Below are 18974 nucleotides of genomic sequence, written 5' to 3'. Positions count from 1 at the left end.
CTTCAAGTATGCTTTTACAGTCCAATATTGCACATTTCATACACATTTTTGACAGAAGAAATTTATTTTTTTTGTCTTTCAGCAGTTTGGTCTGCAACTAAGGCCAGTGCATGCTTAAAAATAATAGCAACCCTGGGTCTCAAATTTTCTCCAAATCACTTTTCATGATAAAACATTCAGAGTCTGGTGCTCACTATGTTACTTTCCACGAAGACGGTCATGTTTCTGCAGGCCTTTTTTGTGCCCAGCAGGTGTGTGCCATTAATCAGGGGTGTCTCTGTGTCCCCTTTGTCGGCTGAGAGGGAAATATTCCCTCCTGCTAAAGTGTTTGGCCCCTCAGGGGAAGCCAGGCACAAACAGTTATGAAGCTTTATTGGACTTATATATCTGTTTTATGTATTAGCAGGCACATAGCTGTGAAATATTTACATTATTCTAGACACAGGCGAGAAGAGTTCACAAAGTGCCCGCAATCTAAAAACAATAAAGAACAGTCTATCTCTTTATCGCTGCCATTTTATGAAATGACTTCAGGCAGGAGATGATTTTATTGCAGAAAAGTGGAGAGTCCAGAGCTTTCTGCTTTTTTCTTGGAGTCCTTTAAGGTTTCTGCTTTTATGAAGTGCATTTTAATGCTGCACCAAAACAGAAGAGCTATCCTTTTTAGGGAAAAAGCAAGGCTGTCATGCAGTGTGCAGCTGATAAATCATTCACTTACAGCTAAGCTCTATTTCAGCCTACTTCTAAAGCAAAAATAAATAAATAAATAAATAAATAAATAAATAAATAAAACTACTGAAGATGATGCCCCTCAACTAAATTGTATTAGAAGTCTCCTTGTTGCCAATTTTGACAGGGCTCACTAGTTATTTAACCAAGCTTCACTAACTCTTAAACAAATTTGACGCAGTGGTGTATTTTATTAAACAAAGCTGTGTATGCGACATGTAGAGTTTTTATTTAAAAGTCATTTTTAAGATGAATTTTTTTAAGGTGTTCTCTTTCAAAAATATTTGTGTCAGTGGAGCACCTTAGTTTTTTTTATTGTTTTGTTTTTTAATTGTCTTGTATGGAGTCCTATACTGTTCATAATTAAATAAATAATTAATTAATTAAATAAATAAATATGACCTCATGCAAATACACAATCAACCAATAAATCTCTCATAAATATATAAAAAGATCATGAAATTGTGAAAAACCTGCACACAGATTTTAAACAAGCCATTGTATTATTCAATATATTTCATTTTGCTTTAAAAACCTGTTCATTATTTTAAAACAGCATTTTAATCATGTGGAATATTGTCATAATTCTACGTCTTTTTTCAGAACCTTGGATTTCAAAATCAATATTTTCCAAAATGGCTTTGTTTTTATTTCATGTTGCTGTTTTTCAGAATGACTGATTTATTTCATGAAGAGCTTTTTCAGGAGAATGTGTCTGTCTGTCAATCAGTGAAAGTGGGCGGGATCTAAACGCTCATTGGCTCATCCATGGAAATCGACTCATATTCCTCGATTCCCCCTTAGCGGTGTACCAGTCAGAGAGATGTACGGTGGCCCAGAAGGGTCACAACACAACACATTAACTTTACACACAACACATTAACTTTACACACAACACATTAACTTTACACACAACACATTAACTTTACACACAACACATTAACTTTACACACAACACATTAACTCGCAACACAACACATTAACTCGCAACACAACACATTAACTCGCAACACAACACATTAACTCGCAACACAACACATTAACTCGCAACACAACACATTAACTCGCAACACAACACATTAACTCGCAACACAACACATTAACTCGCAACACAACACATTAACTCACAACACAACACATTAACTCACAACACAACACATTAACTCACAACGGAAGTAAAGCTGCAGGGGAAGTGCTTTTATTCTGAAATTTCCACCGGAAGTTAAGCTGAAAAGGAAGTGCTTTTATTCTGAAATTTTCACCGGAAGTTAAGCTAAAATGGACGTGGTTTTATTCTGACACTTTCACCGGAAGTAAAGCTGCAATGGAAGTGCTTTTATTAGGAAATTTCCACCGGCCCTAGCAGCTAACTGCCTAGCAGAAAGTAACTTCACAGTCAGCCTCGGAGGGAGCACGTTTCATCCAAGAGAGAAGCTAGCAGCGGTGAGGATTGTTAAACTCTTCAGAAGTAAGTAAAACAATCATTTATTATTACGATAATGTATTAACTACTGATATGGGCTATTAGAAATGTTTTTAACTGTGAGTTGTTCTTAAAGAGATTTTGCACATTCGAGGTTTGTAGTCTTATCACCGTGGACCCCGCGATGGCTGCCGCAGCCTGAGACTCTACGCAGTTACATGTGCATATCTTTGATCAGATCAAAGGGAAAAATAACCTTATCAGATAACAAACGTGTACACACGGCACACTTTCGGTCTAAATAAATCATTTTGATACGCGCTGAACTTTCTAAAATACCGTAAACGACCTCTAAGAAATTCAGTTCCATCATGAATGTAATTAAACAAAGAAAGCTACGGCAAAGAGCGAGATAGTCTTCTAAATGTGGTTTGATTATTGTTATGAATATTATTAAGGTCCTTTTTGCTCATACATTTCTTAATCTATCGATGCGACCAGTGCTTTATTCTTGGGAGAAGGAAACGTGCCAACAACATAGCCGTGGTTGCCGTCAATGATGCGGTCAAGTGTGCGTGTGTGTGTGGGTGGGTGGGTGGGTGTGTGTGTGTGTGGTGGTGGTGGGGGGGGTGCGTGCGTGCGCGCGTGTTCTCAAGTTTCCTTAGTGAAATCCAAAAATTGCAACCAAAATATAATCACCCATTCTGCTCCGTTTCTGTTTTTATCAGATAATGTTTTGTCCATATTGTGGGATAAACCTTGAGAGGGTGCTCTCCTACTGCGGCTCTTGTGGCAGAAATATCCAGTGTTTAACAAGTCTTCAATCCGAAGGTATACTTAAGTAATTATATAAAGTATTGTATTTTTTTGTGTTGTGTTCTAAATTTTTCTTTAATAAAAAGTATTAGGACAACCAAAACATTTACTTTTTAACATAATACAATCCTGAACAATAAAACCTCACACACATATACATATATACATACATATATATTTAAATGGAGGCATCCTCAAAATATAGTGTAACATTTTTATGGTTAAGAACAAGTGAGGGGTATCCTAAAACATATTAATCAAAATAATTGTGAAATTTTCAGTTTTGTACTTCATTAGTCATTGCTTAAATAACCATATGTGTAAATAATGTATGTACTTTTTTCTAACAACTTTTATTTTTTAATCCAGCAGGTCCTGAAGAAACTACCATGGATGAACTCATCTACAAATATTTCACAGATGGTCATACCTCTGATATAATAGTGGATTTACTAGCAACCAAACACAACATTTCAACTAGCCTCAGCACAGTAAAAAGAAGATTAAGACCTTATCTTATCTGCCATTGAAATGTCCGGTTATCTGCTATGGACACGGAAGAGCTTTTTGAACCCCAGCTCAGTCCTCTCGGCAGCAACATGCGCATTCTGGAGAACACAGCAAGAGGTTTCTGGGCAGACTACCTTTTGGACTGTGAAGGTTAGTTAATATTAAATTTCAAATAATCCCAATTGTCTTTTTTTTTTTAAAAAAAACACATTTTACAATAAATTTGTTTATGTTTACTACTTTTAGAAGATGACAGCTCTGTGACCCTGGAGGAAATCTTAATGTTTGCCACAGGTGTGCCATGCATCCCTCCTGCTGGCATGGATCCTAAGCCACACCTTGAATTTATTGGCAGTTCAATGTTTCCCATGGCGAATACATGTGCCAACACTTTGAAGCTGCCTCTCTTGAATGACTATGACACGTTTAAAACAAATATGAACTTTGGGATTAAGAATTCCCCTGGATTTGGATGTTTTTAAACAGTCTGAAAAAGTCTAAAAAAAATAGCAAAGCAAACGAAAGAAGAAAGACAAGAGTGGTTTTGTTCAGGATGGGGAAATTTATTTTGCTTTTTCAAAGATTTAAAGTATTAAACAAGTGTTTTTTGTTCTGTATTTTTTTATTCCTATTTAAAAATGTTCCAGTGTTTCTGTGTGCCAATGGGTAATAGATGAAAATAAAATGTTTTGACCGTCCACTGTGTTTGTTTTTTACACAAGTGATGATTATAGTTCAGCCATGCCTTTTAGGGTGATGTAGTAATCTACAGCTGACTTCCACTCAATCGGTGGTGTCAGACCACTTTGCCGCTGCAGTTCTTCTAGGTCTTGTAGGTCATCCTCAGCTGAGCTTGCTGGTCCTGGCACTTGTCTTTCAAGCTGGCTCAATGTTTGTGGGGATACCGTGAATCCACAGTTCATCCCACTGAATCTAAAAAAAAACATCCAAGAAATGCCCAAATTAATCAAGTGTCAGCAGTCAAAGCTCTGTCTCTGGTCACCAGCGGGAGCAGTCTCCAGAGTACTAAAGGCTGAATGCGCTGTGATTGCATATCACAGCGCTCACCTCCCAAATGCTGCACACCTGACTCTTGTTCACTTAATCAAACAAAGCATGCTTAAAGCACTGCATTGTAATAGAATACAACTGTGGTTATTACAAACATGGTTTGCAATACGGACCTGTGTGGTAAGTAGTACATCACATCTGGTTTTCCAGAAGGGCACTTAGACAGTCGAACAGGACGGATGATGTGAGTGTTCCATTGGTGCTTGTATTCATCCAGGTCTTTCTGTAGCACACCCAGAAAGCAGTGTCGGAGCAACCTTGTGTGTTCCTGACTCCCACTGAACAGATGGCTCTCCCTCAAATCTCCAAACAGATCCATCCAAAATTGTGTCCTGTTGATATAAATCGGAGCATTTTTTTTCCAGCTATGCAGTTCTGCTATCTTAAATTTTAATCAACAAAAATCCCAATAAGATGACACAATGTATACATAGTAACTTCCACATGTTAAATTCTCAATATATGAGTTTTGATGTGTTTAAAATATTTTTTATTGGGTACAAAAATAGTCTTAAGTTTGGAAGTAAACTTAATTAGCAAATCCAAATTGAGCATTACCTTCATCCCTATTATCCCTTACAGTAAAAATGCCAGGTATAACACAATTATCACACTATGTACACCCATGGCCATAATTTAGAATGAGAGAAATGTTATGTGTTCACAAAGTCTGCTGCTTCAGGGTTTTTAGGTGTTTTGTTAGATGATAGGTATCTGACAAAACTCCTAAAACCCCCGAAGCAGCAGACTTTGTGAACACATAACAGTTCTCTCATTCTCAAAACTTTTGGGCATGGGTGTAGTATAAATGATGACTTAATTAAACAAGACAAAAACCTTTGTCGACGAAAGTATGACCACCAGCTTTCAATTCGCTGGTTTGATGTCGAAGTGCCATACATATGACTTCTGCTTCCAGCGAAGTCATCTGTTTGCTCTGATCTTAAGGAACAATGAAGAGCTGCCATCAGTCCGTTTTCTGTCCCACAGTCTGTGCGGAGGCGCGCTGGGAAAACTCCAAATTCAGCTACACATTTGATATAATTATGAGCAATAACACTAGGATCATTGTTTGACTTTCCACACGTGAGCCACATAATTTTTCGAGAGAAGCCATCAATACAGCCACTTATGGCGATTCCAAATGGTTTCAGTTTGTCATAGCCATCGACATGCCAGACTTCGTTTGGTCCCATTGAATGGTATGCTCTTCTTGCAAATCTTCTCCTAGATCTAGCCTCTATTCCAGATGGGTCAAGTTCTCTCATAAGCTTCATCACATCACTTCTTCTTACTGTAAATGAGTACTTTTGTTTGAGAATCTGCCACATTGCTCGGTAACCTAAAAGCTTCCCAGGTCCCTGAAGCTCCTCTGAAATAGCTGCCTGAACCGCAATAATTGGAGTATAGTTAGTCCTCTTGGTTAAGTCTGCTTCTCTTAATCTTCTTTTTACTGTGCTGAGGCTAGTTGAAATGTTGTGTTTGGTTGCTAGTAAATCCACTATTATATCAGAGGTATGACCATCTGTGAAATATTTGTAGATGAGTTCATCCATGGTAGTTTCTTCAGGACCTGCTGGATTAAAAAATAAAAGTTGTTAGAAAAAAGTACATACATTATTTACACATATGGTTATTTAAGCAATGACTAATGAAGTACAAAACTGAAAATTTCACAATTATTTTGATTAATATGTTTTAGGATACCCCTCACTTGTTCTTAACCATAAAAATGTTACACTATATTTTGAGGATGCCTCCATTTAAATATATATGTATGTATATATGTATATGTGTGTGAGGTTTTATTGTTCAGGATTGTATTATGTTAAAAAGTAAATGTTTTGGTTGTCCTAATACTTTTTATTAAAGAAAAATTTAGAACACAACACAAAAAAATACAATACTTTATATAATTACTTAAGTATACCTTCGGATTGAAGACTTGTTAAACACTGGATATTTCTGCCACAAGAGCCGCAGTAGGAGAGCACCCTCTCAAGGTTTATCCCACAATATGGACAAAACATTATCTGATAAAAACAGAAACGGAGCAGAATAGGTGATTATATTTTGGTTGCAATTTTTGGATTTCACTAAGGAAACTTGAGAACACGCGCGCACGCACGCACCCCCCCCCCCACCACCACACACACACACCCACCCACCCACCCACACACACACGCACACTTGACCGCATCATTGACGGCAACCACGGCTATGTTGTTGGCACGTTTCCTTCTCCCAAGAATAAAGCACTGGTCGCATCGATAGATTAAGAAATGTATGAGCAAAAAGGACCTTAATAATATTCATAACAATAATCAAACCACATTTAGAAGACTATCTCGCTCTTTGCCGTAGCTTTCTTTGTTTAATTACATTCGTGATGGAACTGAATTTCTTAGAGGTCGTTTACGGTATTTTAGAAAGTTCAGCGCGTATCAAAATGATTTATTTAGACCGAAAGTGTGCCGTGTGTACACGTTTGTTATCTGATAAGGTTATTTTTCCCTTTGATCTGATCAAAGATATGCACATGTAACTGCGTAGAGTCTCAGGCTGCGGCAGCCATCGCGGGGTCCACGGTGATAAGACTACAAACCTCGAATGTGCAAAATCTCTTTAAGAACAACTCACAGTTAAAAACATTTCTAATAGCCCATATCAGTAGTTAATACATTATCGTAATAATAAATGATTGTTTTACTTACTTCTGAAGAGTTTAACAATCCTCACCGCTGCTAGCTTCTCTCTTGGATGAAACGTGCTCCCTCCGAGGCTGACTGTGAAGTTACTTTCTGCTAGGCAGTTAGCTGCTAGGGCCGGTGGAAATTTCCTAATAAAAGCACTTCCATTGCAGCTTTACTTCCGGTGAAAGTGTCAGAATAAAACCACGTCCATTTTAGCTTAACTTCCGGTGAAAATTTCAGAATAAAAGCACTTCCTTTTCAGCTTAACTTCCGGTGGAAATTTCAGAATAAAAGCACTTCCCCTGCAGCTTTACTTCCGTTGTGAGTTAATGTGTTGTGTTGTGAGTTAATGTGTTGTGTTGCGAGTTAATGTGTTGTGTTGCGAGTTAATGTGTTGTGTTGCGAGTTAATGTGTTGTTGTGTTGTGTTGCGAGTTAATGTGTTGTGTTGCGAGTTAATGTGTTGTGTTGCGAGTTAATGTGTTGTGTTGCGAGTTAATGTGTTGTGTTGCGAGTTAATGTGTTGTGTTGCGAGTTAATGTGTTGTGTTGCGAGTTAATGTGTTGTGTGTAAAGTTAATGTGTTGTGTGTACATTTAATGTGTTGTGTGTAAAGTTAATGTGTTGTGTGTAAAGTTAATGTGTTGTGTGTAAAGTTAATGTGTTGTGTTGTGACCCTTCTGGGCCACCGTAGAGATGACATCTTACAGCGATGTCTACACGGCTTTGCTGATATTAGAGGATCAAATAGAGACAAACAATCTGTCTGGTGCAAAAGAAGCAAACATCGACGACTCTGTTTTTGTAGTTTGAGGGTTTGTGTGGACCAAACCACAGAGGAGCTCCGGTCGTCCACATCTTGAAGTCCCCCGTTGAAACACTCCTCATTCTCACGCCGTTGACTCAGAGCTCACATCGTGCCTTATGTCGGCTCGCAGGAAGCGAGCTGGCGGACCGACAGAATCAGACCAGGCAGCTGCGCAAAGCGGAACAAGCCTGCTCGGGCCTCCTGAACCTTATGATATTTTTCTATTTTCATTGAGACAATGATTATAAATCAGGTCCTCTGATTTTATTTTCTCGGGGAAAATGTTGAACCTTTCCTGCGATGACGTTTCTGACTGTGGTCGGAAAACACAGCGGAGATCCAGGGTTTGATTTGGGGTTCACTTCCCCGTTCGGACGCCTCCCAGAGCGGGTTAAAAGAACCAGTCTCTATATTAGTTTGGAGGAAACCTTTTTTACTATTACTTCTCCGGGGAACTGGGCAACAGACCCTTAACTTGCGCTCACACACTCACTCTTGCGGTGCCTGGGCGGTCTGATTTACACGTAATTTTAAGACGTAGTTTGACTGCAGGACCTGAAGCAGAGACTCTCTGGGATGATCTCATGACCTCCAACATGGAAACATTGTTATCATGTAGAACTATTCAAAATAGATAAACCTGATCTTTTAACACTCCGTGTGCATTGTGCATCCATGCATTGTTACTGAGATAGGCACAGGCAACCGATCCATGTGGCAATCAGGCTAAAACATTAGCTGGTAGACGGACGATAGATGAGCTGTTTTCCAAACTGGAATTTTTGTCAGGATTCACAATGTGAAAATTATGTAAGAATCCAAAATTGTTGGGGTCATTTCAGTCACCGCTGTTGTAAGATGTGAGTCATCATGGTAGCTTTTGTGAAGCCATCAGCCACAGAAACAAAGCTTTTGAAAGTTTATCGGTGAGACCTGAGCTTGATCTGGAAATGAAGCAAAATAATGACTTTGTCTGACTTGCTGGAGCTCAGCTGGTGAAACCAGCAGTCTGGCAACCTTGTCATTTTAATTATTTGATCACACACACAAAATATTTTTAGCTGAAACTTTATTTGACCTCAGGCTAGCTAACTATAGACTATCAGTGGTTGAAGAAGACATTTGTTGTTTTTGTTTTATATTGAAAACATTATTAGTACAAATAAACCATACAACTACATCAGTCCTGGAGTGAAAATTGTATTTTTTGTGTTTAGGGAATTGGTTCAGAACAGTTGTTGATTCTTACTAGAGCAAGAGAAAAAACAACTGTCTTTATATTTCTTTGAGAAAAGTTACAGTATGTTCACACCGGCCCCTGCATGTTCAAGCGAACATTCCCAATAAAAAGTCTATGTAAATATGCCTGAATGAGCCTTTTGGGCTTCCAAATTCTTGCGCTTACGTATAACTATCTAAATTTTTTTTTCAGGGCAGTATGTGTGAACGTAGTTAAAGACTGACTGTGTGTTCACAGGGTTCACAAAGGAAGATTAGTTTCACCTAAAGTTTCAATCAGATTAAACAAATGTGCTGTTGTTCACAGCAATAGGAAATTTGATGAAAAATGTTGGCAGAGTATTGGAGGCACACATGTTCTAAATTTAACATGTTCACATTTACCAGTGAATACATAGTTCATGTAAAAAGTTTAATTATCAGGTTCTTTATTGAACTTGATCAAACAAAGCTATAGCCTATACTAGCTTTTAGTAATTTGATTTAAGTAATCCATTATGTTTAGAATCAATACAAAACATGATAAGCTAAGCATGGTAATCACCAATAGAGTAATGATAACTTTCTCAAAATAAATGAAATGATACAGAATGATAAACCCATAACTTTATGAACAGAGTGAAGCCCTGTGTCCTCAGCTGTAACTGTGGTCTGAATTCGTCCCCGTTGTCTTTGAATAGGAAGCAGGGATGTGTCTGTCTGACAGGCTGAAGTCGAGCTGTGCACACACAATTCCCAGGGGACCAAACAGAGTAAATACCAATAACCAGTAAATGAATTATTTATACTACTTTGTAATCTTTAAGGAAAAAAGTTTGAACTCAATCAAGTTAACAAATTTTACTTTTTCATTTGTTTTTATTTTATTTTCTAATATATTTAGCTATTTTTTGCTTCTTTTTCTAAGAAGTATTATTTTCTTTTTTTAACAGCGTTAAAGTCACCGCCTCTACAGAAACCTTCAACCAAAACATCATCATCATTTCACAAAGAGAATATGAAAGTAAAATAAATATTGAAACAATCCTGCTGAGACATTTTGAATGAGGAAAAACAAAGGTTGATCTATTAAAACCACAAAAATATTTTTGTATTTCTTTTATTATTACAGCTATAATTTTTGACAAAAATTAACTTATTCAATTTTTTTTTTTTTTTTACAAATATATGTTGAACTTTGAAACGTCTTTGCAAAGTTCCTTTGTTTAGTCACCTTGAAGAAAATGAGTAAAGAACAAGTAAAATGAAATCTTTATTTATGTGTCAAGAACACATGCATTCCAGATCCTTTTTGAAGATTGTGGTACATCATGGTCATGTGTTTTCTTCACCATGCGAGTGATGTGTGATTATATTGGTGTTTCCCACAAATGGCCTGAACAGACACAACACATGTGCCTTCTTCAGCGAATAGCTGTCGCTCCTATGACCAAACCACCTCCCCCTCACCATCCTGACACACAGAAGAATATTGTGCACAAGATGAATGCAATCTGGAGCATTTCAACTGCCCCTCCGAATTCACTATGCTGGACGTAATTGGGTGACCAGATGAATAAAGTTTATGCACGGAAGTACAAATTGCTCGGCGAATAGACAGTCCCACATTTAGATAGATAAGACAAGTGCAAACCATTTACACATTCCACATTTTTCTCTTGTGTGCAATCATGTCAGCTGAACCATAAGGAAACAGTTCAGTGTGTGAGCAAATCAAGAATCAATGTAATGATATGGCCCATTAAGTTATGAAATGAGGTTCCCCACAAATTGTTTTGCTTCGAGTAGATTTCTCCAAACAGGTCCTTCTGTAATGGGCTGGAAAGACAAACACCTCTATCAGCAAGTCAGCTTCATACTCACATTTGGTTTGTGATTTTAGGTTTGTTGCTTAAATACTTCTTTTTGTTTGCTTTTTAGATAATGCAATAAAAAGTGCCACTAATGGAACACAGGATTGGGGATAAACAATGTTTCTTTTGGTGTCAAAATTTTAGAAAAAATGTTATTTTTTAAAGTTTTTATAGGGTCGCTTATTAGGTAATTAACCTACCAAACATCACAAAGTCAAACTGTATATACGGTCACATGCACCACAAGTCACTGAGTTAATGTTCCATAACACTGTAATTATACACATGGAATGCAATCCCTTTAGGAATGGTCATCATAAACAGTCAGGTATGGCTGCTTGGTATTTAAACTACCTGTCTATTTTTATTAAGATGAGGGCATCTTGTTTCCACTCATTCAATTGAAACTAAAACATAAACTGAGGTACTAAATTCAAATTTAGAGAACACATTTTTTTTTGTAACACATCACTTGCTGCAAACTTTACAGGTGAGTCGTGTGTTCATTGTGCTTTGGGAAAAAGCATGTTCACTTATAGTGCCTGATGTAAATTGAGCTGTCTTCCCCTTAACGTATTTATTCCTGGCAGCAGCTAAACAGAGCTTTGAGAAATATATTTATTTATACGCTTGGGTATTTAAGAAGAGTGTCTTCGCCATCACATGTGCATAATATTATTTAGAGCATAAAAAAAGAAAGATAAAACGCACATCACATCTGCTACATGATGAAAAGGTCTTAGCAAGAGCTTTTCAGAAATTCATAAAATCCCAAACACTTAATGTGGAGGGCCTGATACAGATGAGATATTAGCATTTCACAAAGAAACACAAAAATATGTAAGTATACAGGTCAATAAAAAATGCCATTTGTCTGTTAATATTTGTAAAAAAGTAGTCATGGAAAAAAATATTGTGCACAGCACTTCAAGTCACTCTACTGGACAAGCATATTTAGTGGGAAAAATCATGTGAAGCTTAAACAGACCCAATCCATAACCTCATCTCTACCAAAGTCTTTCAAACATGCATTTTATGCATTCCCTCTTCATTTATACTGCAGATGCTCAGTATTTTCTGAGCTGTTTTTCCACTACAACATCCTCAGGTGATCTTATTAATGTTTCTTCACGTTGCCCAGATTTTTAAGGAGCATCGTCTCTGATTAGATATGTGGAAGAGTGGTTGTTTTCTAGTCAGAAAATCAAAGCCTTGATTCCCAGTCCCTCAACAAGTTGAAATAAATATGCTAGCTCAAAACAATGAACCTCATTATTCTCCGAGAGACTATGATTGCAGAGAAGAGAGGAGAAAAAAAAGCCACATGCTGTAGAGCATATAGGAAGGGCTGTATGAGAGTTGGAAGAAACCCACTGCAAAGAGTCCTAAGGGACCTCAATAAGGTTGGCTCCTTCAACATGAATGGCAGAGTCAACAAATTACAACAGGTTTTTTTGACCAAGACTTAGGTAATCAATGTAGTTTGATAAATACCAATAAAAGTGATAGTGGAACATCCATATATCCATATCCATAATAATAAATACAGAAAAAAAATTCTAAACTAGAAATATTCAATATACTCAATTACAAATTTAGTGTTAAATCTATTGCCGGTTGCCTGTCTGATACATTTCACATACAAATACTTTACAGAACTTCATTAACACCATGTAAAAAAGTTGTTTCTTTTCTTCTTCGGAAGTCTGCTTGATGTATTTTCCGGACTATAATGCACGCCGTCAATGAATGATCTTTTTTAAAATTTATGACAATGATAGGGCGGATCAAACTATAAAACGCTTTGAGTACGTAAAACAGTGAGAAATAAGTCCGTCAGTCAGACTTTATAAACTCTGGGACATAACATATTTACAATACCTATAACTTGTTTGGAACATGTAAAGAACAGACTGACACTGAAACAAATGCTACTGTGACTACGCTAACTCCCAACCTGTCAAGCACCAAGTAGAAAATAAAGAAAATCCGACGATGTTACCAGTCACGTGCGGTGAGGTTAATGGCTGGTGAGGCACTGACGTCATCAGTCAGATTTACAAACATATGAACCATACTGAGTAACTTATTCACCATTTAATTGACAACAGTTAACGTGTTTTGTTTAAAATATAATTTCAACATGTTTTTTTTCATATACAAACTGCAGCATAGAAAAAAGCACAAACGTTATTATCGTCTTACCTTTACTTGTAAATAAAGTCCATACGCCGCTCCTTCTGAAGAAAATGACTTGCCGCTTGCTATCACTTATTCTAGTATTTTTTAGCGTCATAATCTCACGGCTCACCGGCGCCCCCTAACATGAGGCACGAGAATGTCTGGCCTCACCCAGCGGCTTTTTCGCCGGCGTTTAGCGCTCAGCACAAGAAACACGTCCCTCACATACAGTTATTTATAAAAACAAACACTGTACATCATATACATCTGCTAAATTATGTAAACTCAGCTCATATAGTACAAGTGATATGAGACAGCAGTACCGTCTGACTGCATAGGTATTGTGCAATCCAAGGTGAGGCTCAGCGGGCTGGTGCCTCATCGCACGTCACTTAGTATCTGAACGGCAAATGCGGAAATTCAGCGATTTTGAAAAGAAAAAACGCCCAAAAATGGTACATTTAAATGGAAAATGACTGCAAAGCACAAATTACTGATTAAATATAATAATTGAATTTATTTTTTCTCTTTTCTTCCCATAATGACAGGTGAGGCACAGCCTCACCTGCCTCTCCTGACTGCACGTCACTGGTTGTTACACATTAGCTAACCGTATCTCAGTGTTAGGAATGCACTAAACAAAGTTTCTTGATAAAAACGTTTAGCCCATGGTGTTCACACTAGAAAAAGGAGGGAGGGGCTTTTTCTTCTCCTTTTTCTAGTTGTAGTTCCATACATCTCATAAGGCTGCTTCTCAAAGTCACTTTTCCCCGACCGGGGTCATGAACTGGGACTCAATAATAAACTCAGTTACTGTCATAATGTACCCCCCATGTGGATCACAGGTCATTAATGCAGCTACAAGAGTGTAGAGGCACAGCAGTAGTGCTGTATTGATTGCAAATCTGCCATGGTTTTGCACACATACAGGAATGCACCCATACATGCACACTTCAACACATCCAACACCTGACCCATGTCAGCCTTGTATATACTGGGGCCAGCCTTGCTGACTCAGCACTTTCAGCAAAGGAGCTGAGTTAAGTCAAATGCAGGATAAGAAGAAGGGCGATGGAGAAGGAGGGTGCACTGTGGCATTTAGCCAACCCATCAAAGAAAAGCTGGTGGGGCGGGTGGAAGGGTAAGAGTAGCAGGATGGGGGTCACGGCGATGTCATGCAAGGTTTGGAATGATGGATAACCTACTCAAGAACAAAGAAGTAGGCCATTATACGCATTACATCCCAACATTAACAGTAGAGGCAAACATGTTGAAGCTCCCTCTTGCAAAATGAGACCAAATCATTTAATAGGATTGTTTTAAAACTTTTTTAATGGTGGGTACTCTGTTCTGCCTCGCTTTAAGGCCCAAAGCGACATACAGTCACCCAGTCTGCTGCATAACACTGGTGCCAGCTTGTAACCACAAAGAGAATTGTGGGGTTTATTGTTTTGCCCATGGACACTGACGTGGACATGGGCGGGCAAGGCAGCAACCCAACCTGCAATCGTTGATGAAAGGTCGACCGCTTTACATCTGCAACATGGCCAGCCCAGTCAGGATGAAATCTGTGCTTTCCTTTTTGTGGATTGTTAAATATGTTTTATTTAATGAGACTGGACAGCAAACGTCCACACACATAGGATGTGACCATTGAACAATTCGGAACTGCATGTTGGATAGCGCATGGAGATGCGGACTCTCTCCCTCACAAAGCCACTGAGTGTAACTCTTCTTTGGCCCTGATGTCACTTATCTTAAGCCATTGCTTGGAAGATGTGTGCTGTTGGGGGAGGGTGGAGGAAGATGACTCACAAGGTAACTTAATTTTGCTGACTACCCAACTTCAGGCGTTGGCGAGTGCATATTAACAATGACGGAAATACTTACATCCTTCAGCAGCAATCTGTGATTCATTCTTATTTTTTTTTATCCATCCAGATTCAATCTAAACTTAAGTACCATCTGACAAAGAAGCATCTGCTCTGTGATGTCTGTGTAGTACATGATTAATCAAACTGTATGCAATCCTCATATTACACTTGTGGTAACTTTTAGAACAAACTTCAAAGTAGGATTTCTAAGGCAGGTGCAGGAGACGATTACAATGAAATGATTGATTTTGACATGCAGTACAAAATGAAAGAAGATTTCTTTAAGAATTGAGAGATTTTATACCCAAACTCAGACTATATCTGGGTTTACAAAGAAAGAAATTAAGTGAAGAGGTACAGTACCACAGTTGTAGCTTTGCGTGCTATGTGTGCTCTATCTCCACTTTGCACATGACCTCATTTACTTTCCTGGAAAACTGGTTCATTCCCTGTACCTGAAATATTCATTTCTCCGTCTCTGTTTCATACTTGTACAGATGTATATGTTTGTTTCCTTTGAGGACTGGTTTGGTGCAGAGGGAGGATTTTGTTTCTTCTTCCCTGGTTCTGGTGGGTTTTTTTTCCACCCCCTTTTGTCTTTCCCAGTCTCTGTCACACTGTCTTGCTCCCTTATGAGCTTTCATTCCCTCTCACTTCTTTGTCAACTTCTCTTGCAAAGGAAGCAAATGTCTATTTTAAGCAATGTGTCATGCAACAACCACCCCCACACAGACAGCGCAGAGAAGGCTGGCAAAATGCATGTTCAGAAGAAGTATCCACTCTCTTTTATTCATTACAAAAGCAACATATGCCTCAAACAAACCATCAGTTATGCAATTAGTATAAATTCATCATCTTAATATTATTAAAACTAGATATATTAGAAAGCAGTTCTTTCACAGGAATCTAAATATGCCATAAATCACATCCAGATTCATATCGTAGGTTATAAAGTGGCGCTTTCGTAGACTGTTTTTTTTTTTTACTTTCTTTGACCATTACAAAGATGGTAAATCACTAAAGGTAACAATCTTGAGTTTTGTCAAGTCCTCTTTTTTACAGCTACACCCTAACAGAGTTTCAGACTAAATGCAGTGTGTTCCACTGGTGGGTATGTACAAAAAAAGGGGATCACATTGATGGCTGTGCGATGATTTGTTCTGTTGTCTCACAGCAAGAAGGCCCTGGGTTGAGTCCTGGCTGGGTCCCTTCTGTTTTTAGTTTGCATGTTCTCTGTGTGCATGTGTGGGTTTTTCTCCATATACGTTGACTTCCTTCCATAATCCCAAAACTAACTACATAGGTTAATTGGTGGCTGTAAATCGACTCTTTGGTCTGAGAGTGTGGTTGTCTCTCTTTGTGTAAGTCTGGGTATTGGGTTCGCCCAACATTAGTCTTTCATTTATCAGAACAGTGATGTGAAAGAAAAGGCCTGGAGGAAGATTTTCACCATTTTAACATTTCACACCAAGCCTCTTCTAACTGTAGGTGGTGGACAGTAAACAACAGAAAATGAAAAAGAAGAACAAGCCACTCCCTGCTTGTCCTGTGTGTTCTTGAACGCATGTTTGAAGCAGAATACAATAAAATGTTACCAGACTATAATAGAGTCAATTGTTGTTTGGGTTACACAATGCTGTTCAAAATGTGTCAACAATAAACACTTTCTGCTCCTGGATGAGGGAGTTTAGAGCCACACTCTGTTAGTGTTGGTTGTTTATCAAGTTTCTAAATGAAACTTCTGTCCTTTTTCCCTATTGTTGGTGCATTTATTTTGTAACGCTTGTGCTATCCTAGGCACTTTAACATTGGGAGTTGGCTCATCTAGACCCACTAAACAGAGTAAGGGTGGGGTCATCTAAGATAGCACAAGGATTAAGCACTTTGGCCACCATAATCTCATTTTCTTCCCTGCAAGAATTTTAATCCCAAAGAATTGGCCGTCAAATCAATCTAAACCAATTTTCTCTAGAATTTTCACAAAAATATTGAGACTGATGTGAAGCTTTTTTATTATTATTTTTTCAACCTAATTTTTTCTTGTCAACAATCACCTGTATATTGAGTGGGTGATCCTGATCCACAGATTTATCAGGTTACTCCTTACATGTTGGCAATTTCCCTCAACTTTGAGGAGTGAAACAGTTTCATTCCCCATCTGGATTTCTTGTTTGTGACTTTAGATGCTTCATATCAAACACATTTAAATTTTAGGCAAAATTAACACAAGCAAGCACAATATACCAGTTTTAAATGAGGGGGAAAGAATCCATTCCTCGGGAGCTCTGCAAAAAAGTGGCTGCCCATTAAACATAATAGCTGTTTTAGCTACCTTCAGAAGCCACAGCTGTAGTCAAGTGTTTGTAATATCTGACGATGAGTCTTTTGGAGCACCGCGGATGAACTTTGGCGCACTCATCTTCGCAAAATTGTTGTAGTTCAGCCACACTGAAGAAGGTTAGAGGATGAATCGCCTTTCTAAAATCATGCTACCGCATTTTCATCTGATTCAGGTCAGAACAAACTTGCATAAATGTTTATGCTAATCAAAGCCACACCCAGTAAATGAGCAGCAAATAAAGCTGAGAAAATGGCTGTGACACCCACAGGACAAGTGTTTCCTGTTTTATCACAGTCAGTGGGAAATCTGTGAATAATTTGATCATGCCAATGAGGGTTTGCAGTACGACGGCTGTCCCATTTCTCTCACGCAAGTTAGCTGAAATCAGCAGACTCACCATGTCACTACCCCTTCTTAATTGTTATCTCTCTTTGGTCGGCATCTTGCATTGCCACCATCTTAATCTGTGAACGATGCAAAGTGCTCACTGTTCTTCTGGTAATGTGGTTCATTGCTGTTGGCCTAAGATTTGTTGGTCAGCTTCATGGCTTTGGAGACACAGGAGAGACTTACATCACATATCTTTTTTTCCGGTTCCGGGTGATACCTTATGATTCTTAATTCTGTCTGATAAAAGCTAGGAACCGGATATTGATAAATCATGTAATAAAATAGTTACAGTATAATGGGGTGGGATTATATAAGTTCGCTTCCTTCCACTCCCTTTCAAGCAATATTTATTAACATGTCTAATTATCCTAAGTTTGATTAGTTACTGTATGAATGTATAACTGATGATTATATTGCTTTTGTGTATTATTTCTACTTAATTGCTTGAAATAAACCATTTCAATTCAATTCAAATTCAAATATTTATTTTAAAGTCTACTTTAATAATATTTCTAATCTATGTAAGGTTGATATAGCAAACTATGTTCACCAGTCAGACTAACAAGCTACATATTAGCCATGTTAGAAGTGTTAAACACATTGGCGTATTCACAATACTTGTAACTCCCAACTTTGCAACACGTAAAAATAACAGACAAAACCACAAAACAAACGTTACTGTGACTACGCTAACTCCCAACCTTGTTCGTAACATGGTAAAAAACCACTCTCTAACACCGCTACACGTTAGCTGCATTAGTGTATTTACAATAACACCCAACTTTGTTTCCTTATATAAAGTGCTCCAGATTAGAAGGCACACATACTCGCACGTCTCAAATATTTTTTAATGTTCATTTTAATAAAATGCCAATAAACTGTGTAAACTCTGAAAAAGGATATTTGCTGATCAGTGTTGAAGATCTAAACACAGCATGAAATGAATCATTCACCTGAAAATCTGCTCAATAACATTGAAACATAATGTCAGTAACATAAAAAAATCAACATTTATAACAGAGCATGACAGCAGTAACATCTGTCTCTA

General features: G+C 37.9%; 1 protein-coding gene and 1 long non-coding RNA gene across 4 annotated transcripts; one reads left to right on the top strand and one right to left on the bottom strand.

Annotated features, from left to right (window-relative positions):
- The first annotated feature begins 1913 nt into the window (after positions 1 to 1913).
- Positions 1914 to 4176, top strand: LOC105358713. Its single transcript, XR_002873291.1, has 4 exons — positions 1914 to 2197; positions 2881 to 2983; positions 3338 to 3628; positions 3725 to 4176. It is a non-coding gene; the product is annotated as an uncharacterized LOC105358713 (long non-coding RNA).
- On the bottom strand, positions 3657 to 7543 carry LOC111947453. 3 transcript variants are annotated; one of them, XM_023955016.1, is made up of 5 exons: positions 7264 to 7543; positions 6480 to 6582; positions 5387 to 6125; positions 4663 to 4881; positions 3657 to 4411 (listed from the first exon to the last, which is right to left on the bottom strand). In XM_023955016.1, the coding sequence occupies exons 2-5, from the start codon at positions 6577 to 6579 to the stop codon at positions 4207 to 4209; spliced, it is 1263 nt and encodes a 420-aa protein (XP_023810784.1). In that variant the 5' UTR covers positions 6580 to 6582; positions 7264 to 7543; the 3' UTR covers positions 3657 to 4206. The 3 variants fall into 3 exon arrangements, with proteins under 3 accessions (XP_023810784.1, XP_023810786.1, XP_023810785.1); XM_023955018.1 differs by having other exon boundaries at positions 5387 to 6122; XM_023955017.1 differs by lacking the exon at positions 7264 to 7543 and having other exon boundaries at positions 6480 to 6657.
- Between the last annotated feature and the right edge of the window lie 11431 nt (positions 7544 to 18974).

The sequence above is a fragment of the Oryzias latipes genome, chromosome 5, assembly GCF_002234675.1.
Source record: "Oryzias latipes chromosome 5, ASM223467v1".
Taxonomy (NCBI): domain Eukaryota; kingdom Metazoa; phylum Chordata; class Actinopteri; order Beloniformes; family Adrianichthyidae; genus Oryzias; species Oryzias latipes.
Note: the sequence above shows the minus strand (reverse complement) of the source record. Positions and strands in the feature narration are given on the sequence as shown.